Below are 18,025 nucleotides of genomic sequence, written 5' to 3'. Positions count from 1 at the left end.
TGTATTAGAGGAGAGTGCACAAGAACTGTGACTTCTCTCAGCAAAGTGACAGCCTAATGCTGAAAGAGCCTATGATGGGCCTTGTACTTGGAAAACTTACACATGTGCCAAAGGTTTTGTGAGAAATTGCTGATATTCAGTCCTGGTTGAGCTGAAGTCAAAACAACAGGCTACAAACATCTTTCTGTGTTCACATTCCAATCTACTTGAGCTAGCAGGGAAAGCACCTGTGCGTATTCGTTGACCAGAGTTAAAAAACACTATCAACAGTGAAAAAACAAACTCACTCAAGCTTCCTATTCCTTTACAGATCTTTTCCCAAATATTTGTGTTAAGCTGTAAAACATTGGTTTATGTTGAATTATATAATTTAATTTGATATCAGTGAAATCCATATTTAAAGTGGTGTTATCTACATGGAATTTTTTCTTTTAGGAGAGAATTTATGTTGGTGATTAAAGCACCTGCATTGATGGGCATATTACCATTCTAAAATGCTCATGAACATCATTAGTCTGGTTGTGCAAAAACTTCAAAGGAGCAAATATGCCGTAGTGTTTCAAAATACAGCCATCTGCTCGCTGTCACACACAAGGCCTAGTGTGCACCTTTGTTCATATTTCTCCATTTCAGTCTCCCTGTAAACACTTCCAGGAAGTTTCCCCCTATCAGAACAAAGTAGTAAGAGGTAATTCTTTTTCGAGGCTGATGTGACAGAACACACATCAGCATTCAGAAATGAAGCTTCTGCAGTAGGTAATAGTGTAATCGCTTTTGCCAGCAGCAGAATGTACAATCCTATTAGAGATGGAGGAAAGAAAGTTGCCGCCTTAATTTACCTCCAGGCATTAGCGCAATAACTTGAGGTGCCTGCGGCAACCTGTGTAAAGATACTTTAATCACATGGTAAAAACATTTTTAGTCTACTGCTTGCTTTCAATGAAGGACCACTCTTCTACGTTAATAAAGGAAATCCATCCAGCTTATAGCCGGACAATCATGACATACTAGTCTTTAATCTTTGTCAACATTAAATCTGTGGGAGATATTTAATGGGTCAACATGATATCAACCCACCTCCTTTACATGCCCTGAGTTTCTCACAAAAAAAATTAGCTGATGGCTGTCCTGTGAGATGGATAGGTCACAAGGAACAAGTACCCCGGAAACTAGGGAAGCCAGGCTTTCATCCTGCTACCTTCAGCTGAAAGCTGCTTTCAGTTGTCTTGTACCTCGGGGACCAAATTCATTACAGTAACCATCAAACTAGAAAGTCTTGAGCTGTGGGTATTCCTTGTGTCTGCTCTCTGGCTGAATGGGGGATGTGATCTTTAATTAGTTCAGGCTGTAAAATATTGCAGGGAATTTCCCAGCACCCTCTGCTTTGTCTCCAGGTCAGCTAATGCAATTGTTTTAATTGTGGCTGAGCTATTGTCTTTGACTAGATTTCCTAGAGTGCCCTTTACCAATGAATGGTAATGTGCACTGGGAAATCACGAAGCTCATGGAAAGCTGTAAATAGAAGAGCTCTAATCAGGTGCCTATTAATAGTGGTGCAGAGTCAGAGCCCAGTGCCATTAAATGTCAGTATTTATGTATACACACTGAGTGCCATTCAGGAATCCAGCAGTCAGTTGTGCATGGAGTTGGTGTATGCACATGAAGGAACACATGCTCATACAGACTCGCTTCCCAGCTCTCTCCTGCCCTCCCTCCCTCCCTCCCTCCCTGGACTTTTTGTTGAGCTCTTTTCTAATATGGATTTCCATTTTCTGTTCCATCTATGATGGATTGAGTTCAAGGAAGTGACATGAGCATTCTGTTGCCTTTGAACCTGTACTTCAGACACACTGTGTTTTATCTTTCCTCATGCCTCTTGGCTTGTCATCAGTTCTACCAGTGAATTTTGACATGTGCAAATTAATAATCATTCAGTCCAAATGAGTAGGGTGACCTCTGAGCCCATGCAATATACTCAGAAGAAACAGAGGCATCACTCACAACTCAGAGACTTGGCAGTTTAATGAGAGAATCAAGGTACCCTCTTGTTATTTCTAGCATATGTGTGCATATATACACACATGCATGTATGCATATGTGTATAAATTTCTACCTGTTTCTAATAAGCTGACAGTTTACAATCTTTCAGTGTAACAACATTCTTTCTATGTCAGCATGAGGTAAACTGCCAAAAAGAATGGTTGCTTTTGTGAAAGACTTAATTACAAGTTGAAATGGCCTCTAGTTTAGAAACGGAGACCCAAAGCAAGGCAAGAAAATATTGCCAAATAACACAAAGTGTCCCGATGCATAAATGCAGGGTGGACAGACAGCCTTTCAGCTTGTTTGACAATCACTGAGATGTTTATATGGCAGGGGGCAAAGCTGAGGGAGGAGGTAATTTGTTCCTAAGAAGCCTCCACATATGGTGATGGACGATGTGGACTTCCATCTTTGCTGTTTAGTCATGTCTACAGAATTTGAGAAGTAACATTTGATTCTTGGATCTTAGGAAAATACATGGTTGGAACATGTATATTGCCTTACAAAAACAGTAATAATTTTACAATAATCATATAAACCATCAAAAAGTCTAGTAGTTAAAATATTGATTACACATTGGGCACCTTGTGAAACACTGACCATAGCAAATAGTGTTTTTCACCATTGTGACAGTTGTCCTCAAACCTGCAGCTGTTATGAGGTGATGCCCTCACCTCAGAGACAAAGAAAGGGATATTGAGAGATGCCATTTCTTCTACGGGGGTCACCACTAACAAAGGACAAAGAAAAAGTATAGGCCTTCCTCTCCACTTTCACTGTGCCACAGCTAGAGCCTGCCCACGCCCACCTCTACCTTTTATCAAATGCAGTTTGTTCTTATTACATGCAGGCATTCTATTTTTTCTATTTTATTGTGTTTAGCCTTTGAAATCTGAAGTCAAGCGGGGGGGGGGTGGTTTAATCGGTAAAGGGTACTTGCCATCCCAGTGTGGGGTCCTGAGTTTACACCTACACATCCACTGTATACACTCACAAACATAAGATAAAACTGTCACGGTGTAGTAATTTCACATCTTATGAACTGATTGCTACTAATTACTGCTAAAATCAATGAGCACTGGTTGTTTTTGTTCCTGTAAAAATAAGGTGTTCTCTGTCCATCTGCTAGATTCAGTTCTCATGAACATACAGGGACTTGCTTCCGACTCCTTTGAGATGGTACCCTGCCGTGGCAGCATCTCATCGTGGCAAAGGTTACAGCGAAGGAGAGGGACAGTACATGAATCACATTATCCAAATGAATTACTGCTGTCATCTGAACTCCAAGAGATATGCTGTTCCAAATGGGAGTCCTAAGTGACTTGTGCTTGTCCATTGGAGGTTGTGAATTATTATGTAATGGGAGCTAAATCGTTGTAGTTTTTCATTTTAGAACAGTTGTGGCTGTCGGATCCAGATCACTCTCCAAAGACAAGTTGGGCCATGGAAAACAGAGTGCGAGCCAGCAGGCCACACAGATTCCCTGAGGAGCCAGGCTTCTTGGGAGGTCAGTGTGCAGCAGAGGCAGGGGGAGCAACACAGACTTTTTTTTCTGGGATTATTTTTTCCCACTCATCACTTTTGGATGGTTCCCAGCTGTCACTGTGCCTGTCTATTTAACCAGCTTTTGAAACCTCTCTGGTCTGTGCTTGCTACTCCAGTTTGATGGCTCAAACAGAGTATTTCAGAGGCCTTTGGTTGTGAACAATGGTTAGTTAGGAGTTTAATATTGTTTCTCTGCAGGAATGCACACAAATGGCCAATTAAGTCTACTCATTAAAATAAAGTATTTTTATAGCTGATTCAAAACTCCTGTGTCGGCCATGTCTTTGAAACACTTAATTGTTATGAATAAATATATTTCACATTTGCCTCCCTTTCTCACCATCCTTGCTGCAAAAAGTTGTCACAGTGGGTTTTATGATCTTCCTGTCAAGGTTTTACGGTCTTTACCTGCTGGTGTGGTCTCTGGCAAAGTGCTGCTGTGCAGGGCAGTGGTTCAGGAATGTTTCCATTTCATTGTCTGTACTTTGTGCCAGGCACAGGGAGATAGAAGATGAATCGGACACTCTTCCCCTTAGGGAACTGATATAGGGACAGACAGGAAGAAAACTGCAGGAATGTGCACTTAATGCCACAGGAAAACAGAGGTCACATCTTCTTGAGGACTTGTTTGCTAATTTTACAAAGGAAAGTGTTCAATTTGTGAGTTAAGAAGAAAGAGAATATTTGCATTGCACTTGCCTGTGTGTGTGTGTGTGTGTGTGTGTGTGTGTGTGTGTGTGTAAGGGGAGGGGTGTGTGTAATATAGGGAGAAGAACTCAGAAAGTTTGTTGTATGGGAGCATCTTGGAGTATGGAGCCTGAACCGTAGGAGATATGAGTAGAGGGAGGCAATCCGGATAGAAGGCAGGTCACTTGCTGCCTCCTTGCCAGGGCCCCTGAAGCTGTTGCACCAACCTGGTCAGACCCAGGCCAGGCTTTCTAGGTAAACAACTGGGCTCTTAGGCCATGGCTTGCTCTGCAACGGTTCGAGTCATCTTATCAGAGATGCAACAGCCCTTACCCTTGACCCATGACTTGGGGATCTGTATGCATTTCTCTGATCATGGCCTTTGGCTATGCAACAGAGGCATGTAGAGGGCCACAGACCAAACATGGTGTTTTGCTTTTTGTAAGTGCCACTAGACTCTCTAGGCTGTCTCTGTAGTAGAGTACTCTGTAATAGAGTGAGCTCACATGTCACTTCTGCTGTGTTTGTGTGGGTGATGCACAGCCTGAGCCAACCAGTGAGGAACTGAGACCTTCTCAGCTGGGCCCCCTACTATTTTAATTAAATCTTGCTTTTAACGGCTCCTCTGTCTCTGCTCTCCTGGGCTATCTAGGTGTGCTCATTTGCTTTACAGCTTATTGCGGCATGTTGGACACCATTAATAGATATGACAAAGGATGATAATTCTCTGCTAGTTTCCTCACATATGTCAGGAGCCACAGGGCCTCTGGAGACAGGAACAGCACTCACATACTCATGCCTAATTTATTGTTTGGATAGTATATAGAATATCTGTCAGGTACTCTGTAGGTGTGGGGTTCGTGCTGAGTGAGATAGGCAGGGTCTGATATGCCCTGGGCCACAGCATCAGCAGGCTAGTAGAGGCTAGCCACTGAAAGGTTCAGGCATTATGCTGGCCTGCCCCTGTTACCTGGTAGAATCCACTCAGGCAGTACCCTAGACAGCCCAGGGTTCCATGGGAACTAAGTCTGCACACATGTGTAGAGGACCCCTTTAAAAGACAGGACCCTTGCCCATTTACTCTCTCTACTCCTTTGTGCGCTCTCTGCCACTCTTCTTTTCTCTCTACCTCTTCTCTTACTCCCTCTCTGCCTCTTTCTCTTGTGACAACCCATGGCAGTCAGCCATTAACCCTACTCTTTTTTTCTCTTAGTCTCTCTACTCTGCTGGGCCTATAATGAACTGGTTAATATGTCTCATCCTGCACCCCTCTTCTTCATTTCTAATTTAAACAAAAGAATAACAGCCACTAGCTCCATTATTAAGGCTGTGGATAAACCTACCCCTCAGAAAGAACAGGGCAGCACTTCCATGGCTCCTGAGCATGTGTGAGATTTAGAGCAGGCAGCTGGTCTGAACCCATCCCAAACAGTCTCCTGTGTTATGTGCTGCTAGGATGACTCTTGGGAAAGCTCTTGCTTCCCAAACAAGAGGGGAACTAAGTTCAGTCCTCAGCAGTTATGGAAAAATGCAGAGCATGGTGGTGCATGATTATAACTCACGTGCTGGGGAGGCAGAAGCAAGAGGACAGCTGGAGTTTGCTGGCCAGGCAGTGTCATCTAGTCAGCAAGATCAAGGTCCCAATGACTAGACCATCTCAAAAGTCAGGAAGGTTCCTGAGGAATGACTCCTGATGTTAAAATAGGTGCATGTATCCCCACATATAATTATACACACAAACATACACACACACTCATACACACACACACTCATACACACTCACTTCATATGTAGTCACTCACACTGACATATACTCTGTCCCATGTGACCTATGTTCAGAGCTGTCTCCTGAAGCTCCAGGATTACTTATGTGTCTTTGTTAGTGTCACACTCTTGGCCTCTCTGTTGCAGTCTTATGTAGCTTTCAGGAATTTACTGTGCTTATTTGTGAACTAAGATGGGTATAAGGAAGAAAGGTAGATATAGCAACAGCTGCAAGAACCCTAAACCCTCATTTCTGGAAACCCCCTCCTCTAGTTTCTCTGTGACTCTCGATAGTTAAGGAATACTCTACAGTTAATTTAGAGCTATGCATGTGGAGTGGAGGTCCCCAACTCTAGCAGCATCTTGTACTACTTCTAATAGCCAGCTTTTCTTTGTAGGCCAATGTCTTACTAGTGCTGTACATACATTTACTGTTCCTAGGATCAGAACTCTTCAGCTGTGTCAGCCAGGACTTCTACAGGCAGAATACCAACATGATGTCAGGACGGTTTATATATAAGCTTTTATTTTCACGGTGCCATTGTCATTTTTAAAAATCATAAAATAGTTGTTCCTGATTTTATACATATTATTTGCTTTGCATTATAGTTAGTTCCTAAATAAATGTCTTTATAAAGAGAGAAAAATCATCATGACTTTTCATCCCTGCCTTGCAAATACAAGACGATTTCCTCACAGACCTCAGTCATTTGATCAAAAACTATCATTAACCTGCCTTGTTATTTAAGTAACTCATGATCATGAAGTAATTTAAATATAGAAATATTTTAAGAGATTGAATTACCTCACATGTGGCCAAAGTCAGTATGATAACAAAGTGGTCCTAAAATAGTCTTCTTTTTCTGTCCTGTGCTTTTTTTCCCTTCTCATTCAAAGTCAGTATCTAGGCACTGAACAAATCCACAAGCTGCCCTCACAGACTTCTATTATAGGGACCGTAGAATTCCTTTGTCTCCTTGTCACAGCATAGTCTAGCACTGCATTTATCTGGGTCTCCTCAGTGCCTCTGGCGCTGTCCATAGCCCAAGTGGGCACGTTTCGTCTCAATTAGCAGCAGCAGAAGAATGCAAGGCAGGGGAGGGTCAGAGGTTACAGCCATTTAATGGAATGAAATTCAAATGAAAATTGGAAAACAATCCAAGAAATCTACAGATCATGAGAACTACGGAAACTCAATTAGGAAAAACTATAGCCTTTCCTCCTTTGGGGATTTGGTTTCTTTATGCTGCTGTAGTGGCCTATTTGGCGATAAATAAATAGAGAAGCAAAGGGCTTATTGTTTCCATTGTTAAGAAAGGTAAGTTGATTATCACTGTTATTCATGTATTCTAATGCTTTTGTGTATGTGCATTCCCTATGATCTGATCAACCAAAGCTGATTATAGAAGTATGACATTGTCTATGATTCACCATCATTGCTCGAAGAAAAAAAGGTAGTTTGGTGAGATTCAACACAAATAACTGAAACAAAACGGAACTTTTGTAGAATAGTTTTCCCATGGTAAGCTTCTGTCATAATAGATGCAGATGGGCTTTTTATTCCACAACTTATAAATAGGGGAGAAATAGTACAAATTCAGACATGATCCACCTTATGTTGTATGCTTCATTTTTGCTACCTAGAACGCATTTAACCTGGGAAATAAAGCCAGCTCTTTATTTATTTGGTAAGTAGCCTCTGTATGATGTGCACAGTTATTTGCACACACCTAGGTTTTCTTGGTAAACATCAAATCACATCAGGTCAGAAGGCATTCTCTGTGGAAAGAGCATGTGGGTGTCTGCTGTCATTATTTTATTGGGTAGTCATTTGCGGCAGTTACTCCTGTTACTCCTTCTAAGGTTCTAAGTATATATTTGAACCTGCAAGCTATGCTTGCAGCTTTCTTATCTGATGGGAGAAACATAGAAAAGTCTCCTAAAAAGAGCAATGGTGCCACTTTAGTTTTCCGTGCATCAGGAGTCCACACGACAGCAGCAATTGAATTCATTTTAGTTCTGGGAATCTTTTGAGAAAAGCCTTTTCTAAGCAAAACTTGGATTCCCAGGCTACATGCTAGGAGACACCAAACACTATCCTGAGTTAGAGTTAGGGACCTGTAATATGTCTAAAACTTGGATGAAGGTACAGCTAAAATCTGACAGTGCATCCCATTAAGGCATTCTCAATTCAAGAGCCAAAGGTCATGTTCTGACATTTCATTTAAAATCTCCATATTTTTCAACATTGATTTTTTTTTTTACTATGGACACATTTTGACTTAATTAAACTTAAACCTCCAGCAAACTACAACAAATCTGGCAGCAGCATCTCTTCCAGTCTTACTACAACTGGGGACATTTTTGTCACAAATATGAGAAAGGAATGACTCAAAGGTAAGAAAGATGCCTCCATGGCTAAGAGTGCTAACTGCTCCTGCAGAGGATGTGGGTTCAGCTCCCAGCACCCACATCAGCTAATTCCAGTTCCAGGGCATCTGAAGCCTTCTGGCCTCCACTGGCACTGGTAATGTAAACTCATAAAAGCACGCGCACACACACACACATAAATAAAAGTAATAATTATATTTTAAAAGTAAAAGAATCATTCAAACGTTCTGACTGGTGAATTCAGGTGCTATCATTCCAGGTGACAAATTGTAGTATATTTTAGTTTTTTTCCCTAATAAGTATTACTCACTATGTAAAGATGAAGACTTCTGGTAGCAGTTTGCTGAGGATACCCACTACTGACACACTTTCCAGAAGATAACAGGTCAAAGACATTTAGCAAGGTGCATGCTGGACTGGGAAGATGAACTTGACAAACTACTTTCCTTTCTTCCCTAACACTTATGTACAAATGCTGGGTGTGGAAATATATGCTTGTCATCCAAGCACTTGGGGTAAAACAGGCAGATTTGTTTGTGGTTTGATGGCCAGCTTGCCTAGACAAACTGGAAATCCCAGGTCAATAAGAGATTCTGTCTCAAAAAAAAAAAAAAAAAAAGTGGAAAACACCTGGGGAACAAACCCAAGGTGAATACCTGGCCTCCATGTGCACATATCCCATATGCACAAATGCTTACATCCACATGAATGAACAAGTGCACAGGCACGTAGGACACACAAAACATATGGTTTCAACTGATAAATTCCACTCCTAAATTATTTTAAAGAAGAATGGTGAAATACACATATAGAAAGTTTTATTACTGTAAAGGAATGACCTTATATGAAGAGTGGCATCTCAATTTAATCTCATATTATGCATATGGTGATCTCTATCTCTGGCATATAACTGTGATAAATTCTTTATGGTAAATAACTTTGGAGCTGAGACTGCAACATCAACTACCTCACCTCTTTTTGAGTATTCTACCTGTCCCGAGGGCACTCATCCTTGGCTATTCCAACCTGTTTGTATAGATACTCTCTCCCTTCCCAGGAGTGACTTGGTAGTCATTTTTGTAAGGTCTGCAGGTCAAATTGTATACCAAATTAGACAAAAGGCCAGTAAGAATGAGGGAACTGAGAGCTAGGATTACTGAGGAACCAGCTCCTGAGGCTTGAAGATTTAATTAGCCCTACACCTTCTAAGAGCATTGGAACTAATTTTGAGATGTCCTAAGTTGGGACCTGGTTTCCCATCACAGTGATTGTGGCTGAGAACCTATCCCTGTGATAACTTTCTGTGGCTTGGTTACTAGGGTGATGGCTGTGGTATGACATAAGAAGGCATAGTGTTGTCTTTTGGATGTCTCTGGCTGTTACTTGGTTTTGTTTGTTTGTTTGTTTGTTTGTTGTTTTTGTTTTTTGTTTGTTTGTTTTGGTTTGGCCCTTATTTCAACTATGAAATAAGGAAGCCATGAGAAAGTAGTCTAGGCATTTTTTGCACCTAATTTAAAATGATTGTCCATGAGCATCTCTCAGAGTAGTTTCTGGTTTATTTAGGGCCCTCAATAGAGTCCTTGAGAGAGATGAAGCTCATTTAGAAAGTATATTGACGTGGCTTCTTCCCTGACTGTTGCAGAATAGCTGTAACATTTGATTCTTTGGGAAACAGTTTGGTGCAGACTTATATCTTTGCAGATAAAACATTTTCCATTCTAATAGACATGAAAACATTTGAAGGGTCTATTTCATTCCTGTAAATGAGTAGATAAAATAATTTACCTGAGAAGAGTGTTTGTTTTCTATGAAATCAATTCAGCATCATATCAAATAGAGAAACTGGCTTGGAAGATGGGATTTATTTTGTCTCTTAACCCTCTTCCATTTTGTCTCTTGTTTAGATGTGGAGTGTGTGTGTGTGTGTGTATGTGTGTGTGTGTGTGTCCCACTGTCTTCTTAGTCCCTCATTTCTTCATGTAATCTATGTGCATGTGGAGAGGGTATGTATGCACAGACATGAGTACATATGTATCTTACATGTCTATCTTGGAAATGCAAAATGAGTGTAATTCAAGTTCACAAATAAGAGAACTACACAGTTTAGTCCTACGGAAAATCGTTTCTTTATGCAAAGAGTAACATCCCAATGTAACCTCATATTATGAATTTGCTTATCTTCTGTAATATGCCAAGATTATTTGTGCTGCTCTCAGGAATTCTGGGTAACTCACTTAATTGCCTTCCTTTGCTTAAGCCATCATGTGCTCTGTTTTTTTCCCTAGGAGTCATCACTGCTGCTGACATTCTAGATCGAGAGACAACGGGGTCATATTGGCTGACAGTGTATGCCACAGACAGGGGCGTGGTCCCTCTCTATTCCACCATTGAAGTCTACATTGAAGTTGAAGATGTGAATGACAATGCCCCCCTGACCTCGGAACCCATCTATTATCCTGTTGTCATGGAAAATTCTCCCAAGGATGTGTCTGTCATTCAGATACAAGCAGAAGATCCCGACTCTGGTTCCAATGAAAAACTGACCTATAGGATTACAAGTGGAAATCCGCAGAACTTTTTTGCCATAAATATCAAAACAGGTAAGGGCATGTTTGGCTGAATTGAAATTGGCTGTCTACTTTTAAATATGTTGTGTGGCCCTTGCTGTTGCTAGCATTCTGCTTTATTGTCTAGAGAACAGAGTCTTTTTTCTGGAAGAGGTAGATGTTTTTCCTGTCTAGTTGAAGTGTTTTAATTTCACCGACTCTGAGTTGAACTGATATAGTAAGAATCAGAAGCAACACAGAAAGCCAACTGCAGGTTTGTCCAATCATTGTAAAATGTGGTCCAGGACCACTCAGATGGTCAGCTGCCTCTTCTTTTTCCCGAGAGTAGGGTGGTTGGCCTGTGCTGGGTTCTTTATGTGAGCTGGCATTTCAAGGCATCTTGTTATCTAGTCCCTTCTGCTTTGCTTGGTGTTATTCCAGCTGGCTGAGAATGAACATCTTAAAGGCTTAACTCTAAGCTCAGAGATTCCCATACCTACATTCTCCATCAGTGAAGTGTCAGTGTTCCAAAGAACTTCGCATGTCTGTGTCTGAATCTTTACACAAAAATAGGCAAAATTTAATTTCTGACCTTTTTCTCAAAAGATTTTTAAAGGTTATAATAAGAACTGATTTTGTTAAGTGCATATTAGAAAGAGACAATGAGGACTTTGTCCTGACCAGGATGCCCACTAGAATATGGCTTTGTGGTGGAGTCAACCTCAGCATGCTACTATTTCCTGTACTATGGCACTTTTAGATCTGAACAGAGACATCAAGCCCTCGGGGAGAAAGTGATGGATGGGGCTTTAGTTAATTGAAATTTAGAATAATGTAATTCATGTTGCTCTGGGAAGGTGGGTTGATGTTGGTCAGTGCTGGGCTTGGCTGAATGCGTGTTGGTGTGGATAGACTTTCATCAGGAACACTAATGGAATTGGTAATTATTTGCCTTTATTTGTTAAAGGAGAATTATGCAGTCAAAATTATGTCCGTTATAATTATCAAGTTCCAATTCACAAAACTTGAAGGTTTTTTTTTTATAAACCTAATTCTGAGTCAGTCAGTGAATTTTTAAGCATGTTTTAATGTTCTTTAAAGTATTTGATCAGGGCTTGACCTCTGCTTCATCATAAATGAAAGGTGGTGATCAGCTAACAGGGTCTGGCTGAGGCATACTTGTGCTAGATGGAGAGGACTCAGATAAAGGAGCCGGACCCTGCCTCTGAGGCACACAGAGCATAGACAGTCACCATACACCAGAGGATTAAGCCCTGATACTGTGTCAAAGAGAACTTTTAGTTCACATAGGACTATAAAATGGAAAATGTGGAGAGCGAAAATGAATCAAAATAATTTACAGGGATAAAGGAAAGGGAAGGAGGAAGAAAAACAAAGGTAATGTCAGTAAACAATTTGTGTGTGATATTTGATGCTGCATACTCAATATTCGGCTACTCCTTGACCCTGTTGCCATTTCAGTCATCAGAGGAGGACCTGACACCCTGCTTTTGAGTTAAGGGACTTAGAGAGAGAAGTTCAGCTGTTTCTGGCCTTTGCTTAGAGTTGAACGAGAAAAATACCTCTTATGGGCAGAAATCTAGGCTTCCCTGGCCATCCATCCTAGCCTAACGGGTTCCAGGCCAATGAGAGACCTTGTCTCAAAAATCACATAGACAGTGTTGCTAAAGAATGACATTCAAGGTTATCCTGTGGCCTCCACATACACATGGCCACATGTGTGCATGCACACACACTTATACACACATGTGAACCCAACCTCATATACACACATTCTTGAAAAATGAATGGCTATCACAGATAACGTGTGTCTGATGTGAAGAGCTTGTATGCATTGTGCTTACTATCTTTTATGCACATGAATTTTCAGGAAGCCTTACATTATCATAATGTGGCTTACATTGCATGATAAGATCCTTAATTGTATTCATAATTTCTCTGTCTTTGCCAGAGATTTTTAAGAAATCAGCCAGAGTGACATTTTTATCTAGCTTGTCTAATTGTCTCAAAGAATGCACAGCATGCCTCGGTTTTCAGACACAATGTAAGAAAACAATATATCTTGTTTATCCAGTTATTAAGATCATTGAACCTATTTATTTTTATCACAAATTCCAATAAATAAGTTCATAAACTTAAGATATGTTTTGAGCTTTTGCGGGACCAGAAGTAATATGAAAGTAATAGGACAGTTACCACTTGTAATCCAGTGACAGAATCAACACTTACATGAAATACAGAAACTTTAGTGGATATGGGGTTATCAAGAGTGATGGACAGGGAGGGATTGCTTTATGTGTAGAATCCTGTAATTGAAATACTTGCCCTGGACTTCAGAATTGTGAAACTCTGTGGACTACCACAGAGATCACACAGTAAATCAGTTAGTCCTGGTGTTACTAGCTTCCTGTCCTTGAGTAAGTTACTGATTCCCTCTGAAATTCAGTTTTCATGAGTGTGATGATTAGCTTTGCCAACTTGACTTAGTCTAGAGTCAATCACCTGAGGAAAGAGTTCCAGTGAAGTGTTGTCATCCCTGAGTTGGCCTATAGGCATGTTTGTGGAAGACTGTCTTTAATAGCTTAATTGATGTGGAAATACCCTGCCCACTATGGGTAACACCATTCCCTCGCAATCCTGAACTGTATTAAGAGTGGAAAATTGAACTGAGCAAAAGCAAGCAAGCGAGCGTGGATGTATTCATTTCTCTCTGCTCTTGACTGTGGATATGTGACCAAAGGTCTGAAACTCCTCACACTGTGAGCTGGATCTGTGAACTATAATATACTCATTCTCCTTTATGTTGCTTTTGTAAGGGTATTTTTATCACAGCAACAGAAATGAAACTAGAACAATGAGTAATGATTGCTGCAAGGAATTTGGGAGTCCCATGAGGACTTAACTACACTGTCTGGCACAGCAAAGTCACATGATAAATGACGATGCCCTGTCTGCTTTATGCTAATGGCAGGGATGTGCTTTAATGTCTTAAGCCTAGGTTTCTTATCTGGAAAGTGAACACATCTTTGCTTACAGCATAGTTATTACTCATGGACTATGGAAATCACAGTGCATGTGGACTAGATGCTAGTGAAATGCAGAACTAAGAAATTAGTGGGATATTATGGCTATATCTTTTTTCTTTTGTTTGGGGGTGGTGTTTGGTGTGTAAGCATCTATATGTTTATGTATGTGTGTGCATATATTGTGGATGGGAGGTTGTATTTGTACATAGCCATATGGAGGCCAGAGGCCAAACTCAGTTGTTATTCTTCAGATACTGTTTACCTTGGTTTTGTTGTTTGTTAGTTTGTTTGGTTTCTTTATTTCTTCCTTTCTGTCTTCCTTCCTTCCTCCCTCCCTTCCTCTATCCCTCTCTCTCTTTCTCTCTTTCAGTCTTCCTTCCTTCTTTCTTCCTTCCTTCCTCCGTCCCTCCCCCCCCTCTCTCTCTCTCTCTCTCTCTCTCTCTCTCTCTTTCTCTCTCTCTTCCTTCCTTCAGCCTGAAGCTTGCCAATTAGACCATGCTGTCTTACCAGAGAGCTCAAAGAATACACACCTGTCTCTCCTACCTCAGAGCTGGTATTACAAGCCCATGCTAGCCTGCTCAGCTTTTTATGAGAGTGTTGGGGATTGAGCCCAGGTCCTCCCATGCTTGCACAGCAAGGATTTTGCTTACTGAGCTGAGCTGTTTCTCCAGGTTGTATTTTTTCTTTCTTTTCTTTTGGAGTGCTGGGGGCAGGGGCAAGCTCACCAAAGTCTGTGAGTTCCTTGTTCAGGCTGTTGCTCTTGTTGTGAAGAGAACCTGATTGACTCCCTGATTGTAGCTTTAATTTTTGGAATTTCATCTGTCCTTATAAAGTTATTGGTGTGAAATAGTGACAAAAACATTGATGCAATATTTTTCAACAGTAAATCAGTGGATATAGTTAAGTAATACATTTAACAAAGATTTGTGCTTTAGATTTTTTAAACTGGAATGTTGTTGATGCTAGTAAACTAACCCTTTGTTCTCTCTGTGGTAGAGATGAAATTTAAAGAGTTTTTCTTGGTTCTGGAAATGTACTACATGATAAATAAAGATTAAAATGATTAATGTAAATGTGAATTGTGCCAATGTACTAGGTCTACAGTCTAAAGCACATAATGGATGTCACTGACCCACAAGTAGAGAGAGATTTCTCTGCTGAGCCAAAAGGCCCATTTGAGTTTTTCTCTACCAGATTTGGAGCCATGTAAAATAAGTGGGCTGTGGACTTTCATCAAGAACTTCTTGTAGATTAGGCAGAAAAGCAAAAGCTGTCAAATTGGGAAGATTTCTTTGGCCTATACCCTGCACTATTTCCAGATAGAGCAGGTGAGGTCAGTAAAATGCAGCTCATTGCTGGTGCTGCACAATGAACAAGAGGTGTGCAGTGTTCATACCCAGGTGAAGAGGAACCAGGCTTCCATTCTGGGCTTGCAGAGAGATGCAAGCTGACCAATCTGTGCTCATCCTGACAACACTAGGGAGAAATGTCTGGAAGTTTCTACAGCTTCAGAACATTTGTTGTATTTCTGTCCAATGTGGTCACTCTAGCTTGTCAGTCTAGCATTTGGAAGAGCTCTCACTATGCATTAGAAGTTATTATTGCTCTCAGTCTGTCTTCCTCATTAGACAAAGGACTGTGGAAGCTACAAGTAAACTGCATATGTGTGCCAGTGTCTCAAAAGAGTGACTTTCCAAGGGACTTTGCATCACTGAATGGTGTAGCACTGGGGCCTTCCACTCAGTTTTATGAAGTGTATTTTTGGTCTACTGTTGACTTGGACCTAGTGCTGGTGGGTAGGAACTTAAGAGAAGATGGTTTCTGAACTAAGGAGATTTAGTCTCATGAGAAGATAGATCATCATACCTCATGAAAGTCAACTATGTAAAAAAAAAAAAAACTTGCATTAAATATGAACTATTGAACTCTGCAAATGATCAGCCATGAACAGGATAGCTAGTATCAGACCAAGCAGGTGGCTAAGAAGCCTAACAGCCCTGAGTGTCCAGAGGAATGTGCTGGTCTACAGAGGCAGAGTGATAATCACCACCCAGGGAATCTGAACTAGTTCAGTTTACCTCCAAAGTTAGTCCAGAGATATTTCAGCTACTCCAAGATGCATGCTATTATTATAAAGGGGATTGGAAAAGATTCACAAATGTTATATGAGATCATAACCTCCAGATATTTGCATGTCCTTTGTTTGGGGTTTGATGGTATTTAGGGTTCAAAGAGTCTTAAGATTTCCTGTTAAATCTTCCTTTTAGAAGCCTGTCTCCTAAGAGATTGCTTATAGGGGAAACAGACAGAAGACCAGGTTTTGTCTTTCTTCCCTCTGATAAACACAGGCTCAAGCATATCATCCACTGTGTTTGTAGCATGTGTCTATGAAACAGATCCTTGCTTAAACCAGTTCTTGCCATGGATCCTTGTTAGGACTTAGAATGACTCAGTTCCTTTCCATAGTTGCTATGTCTGCCTCTGATCTCCGACCCTTGCTCTGCCCATGGGCCTATTGTCTCAAATACACTCCAATGGTAGTTTATGCTTAGCATCTTGGGATAAATCTGAGCAATATATACTTTATCTGCAAGTAGATTAGCTGTACACACACACACACACACACACACACACACACACACACACACACAATCCCCAAATCATTTCAGGAAGAGGAATCTTCAAAATTATGTAGTCTATGAGAATACCTCAAGTTCTACCTGACAATCGGTTCTTTGGGATATAGACATATAGACATCCAATATCAAAATATTGAATGGCCTCAGTTTTTTCAAGCAGCTGTAAGTAATAGTGTCTTGCCTTTGGGTATGTAGTGTAAGAGATAACAGGTAACTCTCGACATTAATAAGAGAGTTAACTGAGGAACCAAGCCATGCATCAGCCTGATAATCACCAGGTGATCTTATTAGCGATGGCGTCCTGTGGAGAGGCCTTGGCAATTTGTGTTTCTGACAAATTCCCAGCAGAGGCTGAAGTTCCCCAGAGGAGCTTGATGTGCAGTCTCTAGATGTTATGACCTAAGGGAGGTTGCTAGGGCCGAGAAAGCTCTGGAGAAGAGGCAGTCAGCTTAGCAAATTACCCCAACTCTCACCATCCAGTGCTGTGATTTTAAAATCAACTGTGAATTTCAAGTTCTTCCTCCAACCATTCCCTATCAATCCTCATACCCTTGTTCTCTTTCCTGTTTTATGAATTAGGTAAAAATAAAAATAGGTCCCTTTTTATTGTCAGTGTGAGCAAAACATCACAAAGTCTCAAAAATGTTGGATGTTATATAATATCTGGATACACTTTTTTATTTATAATTTAATTGTATTGAAACTAGGTATTTTTGACACAATATATTCTGATCCTGGTTCCCCTCCCACAACTCATCCCAGGTACCTCTCACCTCCCCACCCACACAAATCCACGCCCTTTCTTTGTATTATTTCTAAAACACAGAAAAAAGCAGAATTGGGAAGGTGGAGCATAGACCTACTTTAATAAACGAGAAACCACTACCCAATTTCAGTAAATCGCTTGAATACTTAATTGTCAAAGAAATACTGCCTCACAAGATGGGAGTATTACAAAATAATTTGCTTTCCAAAGTTAATCCACATGCTTATGCACAGCTCCTTTTGGGGGGTGATCTACTTAGAACACCCCATGCTTATCGCAGCTCCATTTGCGGGTGATCTGCTTAGATTGCCATCTCTAGGAAATCAGGAGGAAACATCCTGTAGAATAACAGAGATTTCAATGGGAAAAGAAAAATGAAGGTGAGTGATGGTACAAAGAACCGTGCTATTCCTCATTATTGCTGCCTTGCACTGCCTTCATAGGGAATAGTAACTTCTTCCAAACCAGTAGAAATGGCCTGAATGACACTTTGGTATTCATAAGAACTAGGCACAAAGTAGAATACGTGGCAAATGAGTATGCAAAGAACTGTAAATCACACTTACTCCTTCATTCAGCCATGAAAGGAGGCCTTGT

At 40.7% G+C, this 18,025-nt stretch overlaps 1 protein-coding gene across 2 annotated transcripts in view; it reads left to right on the top strand.

Annotated features, from left to right (window-relative positions):
* The window catches only part of Fat3 (FAT atypical cadherin 3), a 448,985-nt gene that overhangs the window by 120,569 nt on the left and 310,391 nt on the right, over nucleotides 1-18,025 (top strand). For both annotated transcript variants that reach the window (XM_035444507.1, XM_027410883.2), the window contains exon 2: nucleotides 10,716-11,030. In XM_035444507.1, coding sequence (XP_035300398.1) covers nucleotides 10,716-11,030 — 315 coding nt within the window. The remainder of the gene's footprint in view (nucleotides 1-10,715; nucleotides 11,031-18,025) is intronic.

Source organism: Cricetulus griseus, chromosome 4 (genome assembly GCF_003668045.3).
Source record: "Cricetulus griseus strain 17A/GY chromosome 4, alternate assembly CriGri-PICRH-1.0, whole genome shotgun sequence".
Lineage (NCBI taxonomy): Eukaryota > Metazoa > Chordata > Mammalia > Rodentia > Cricetidae > Cricetulus > Cricetulus griseus.
This window is presented reverse-complemented; position numbering and strand designations above follow the sequence as displayed.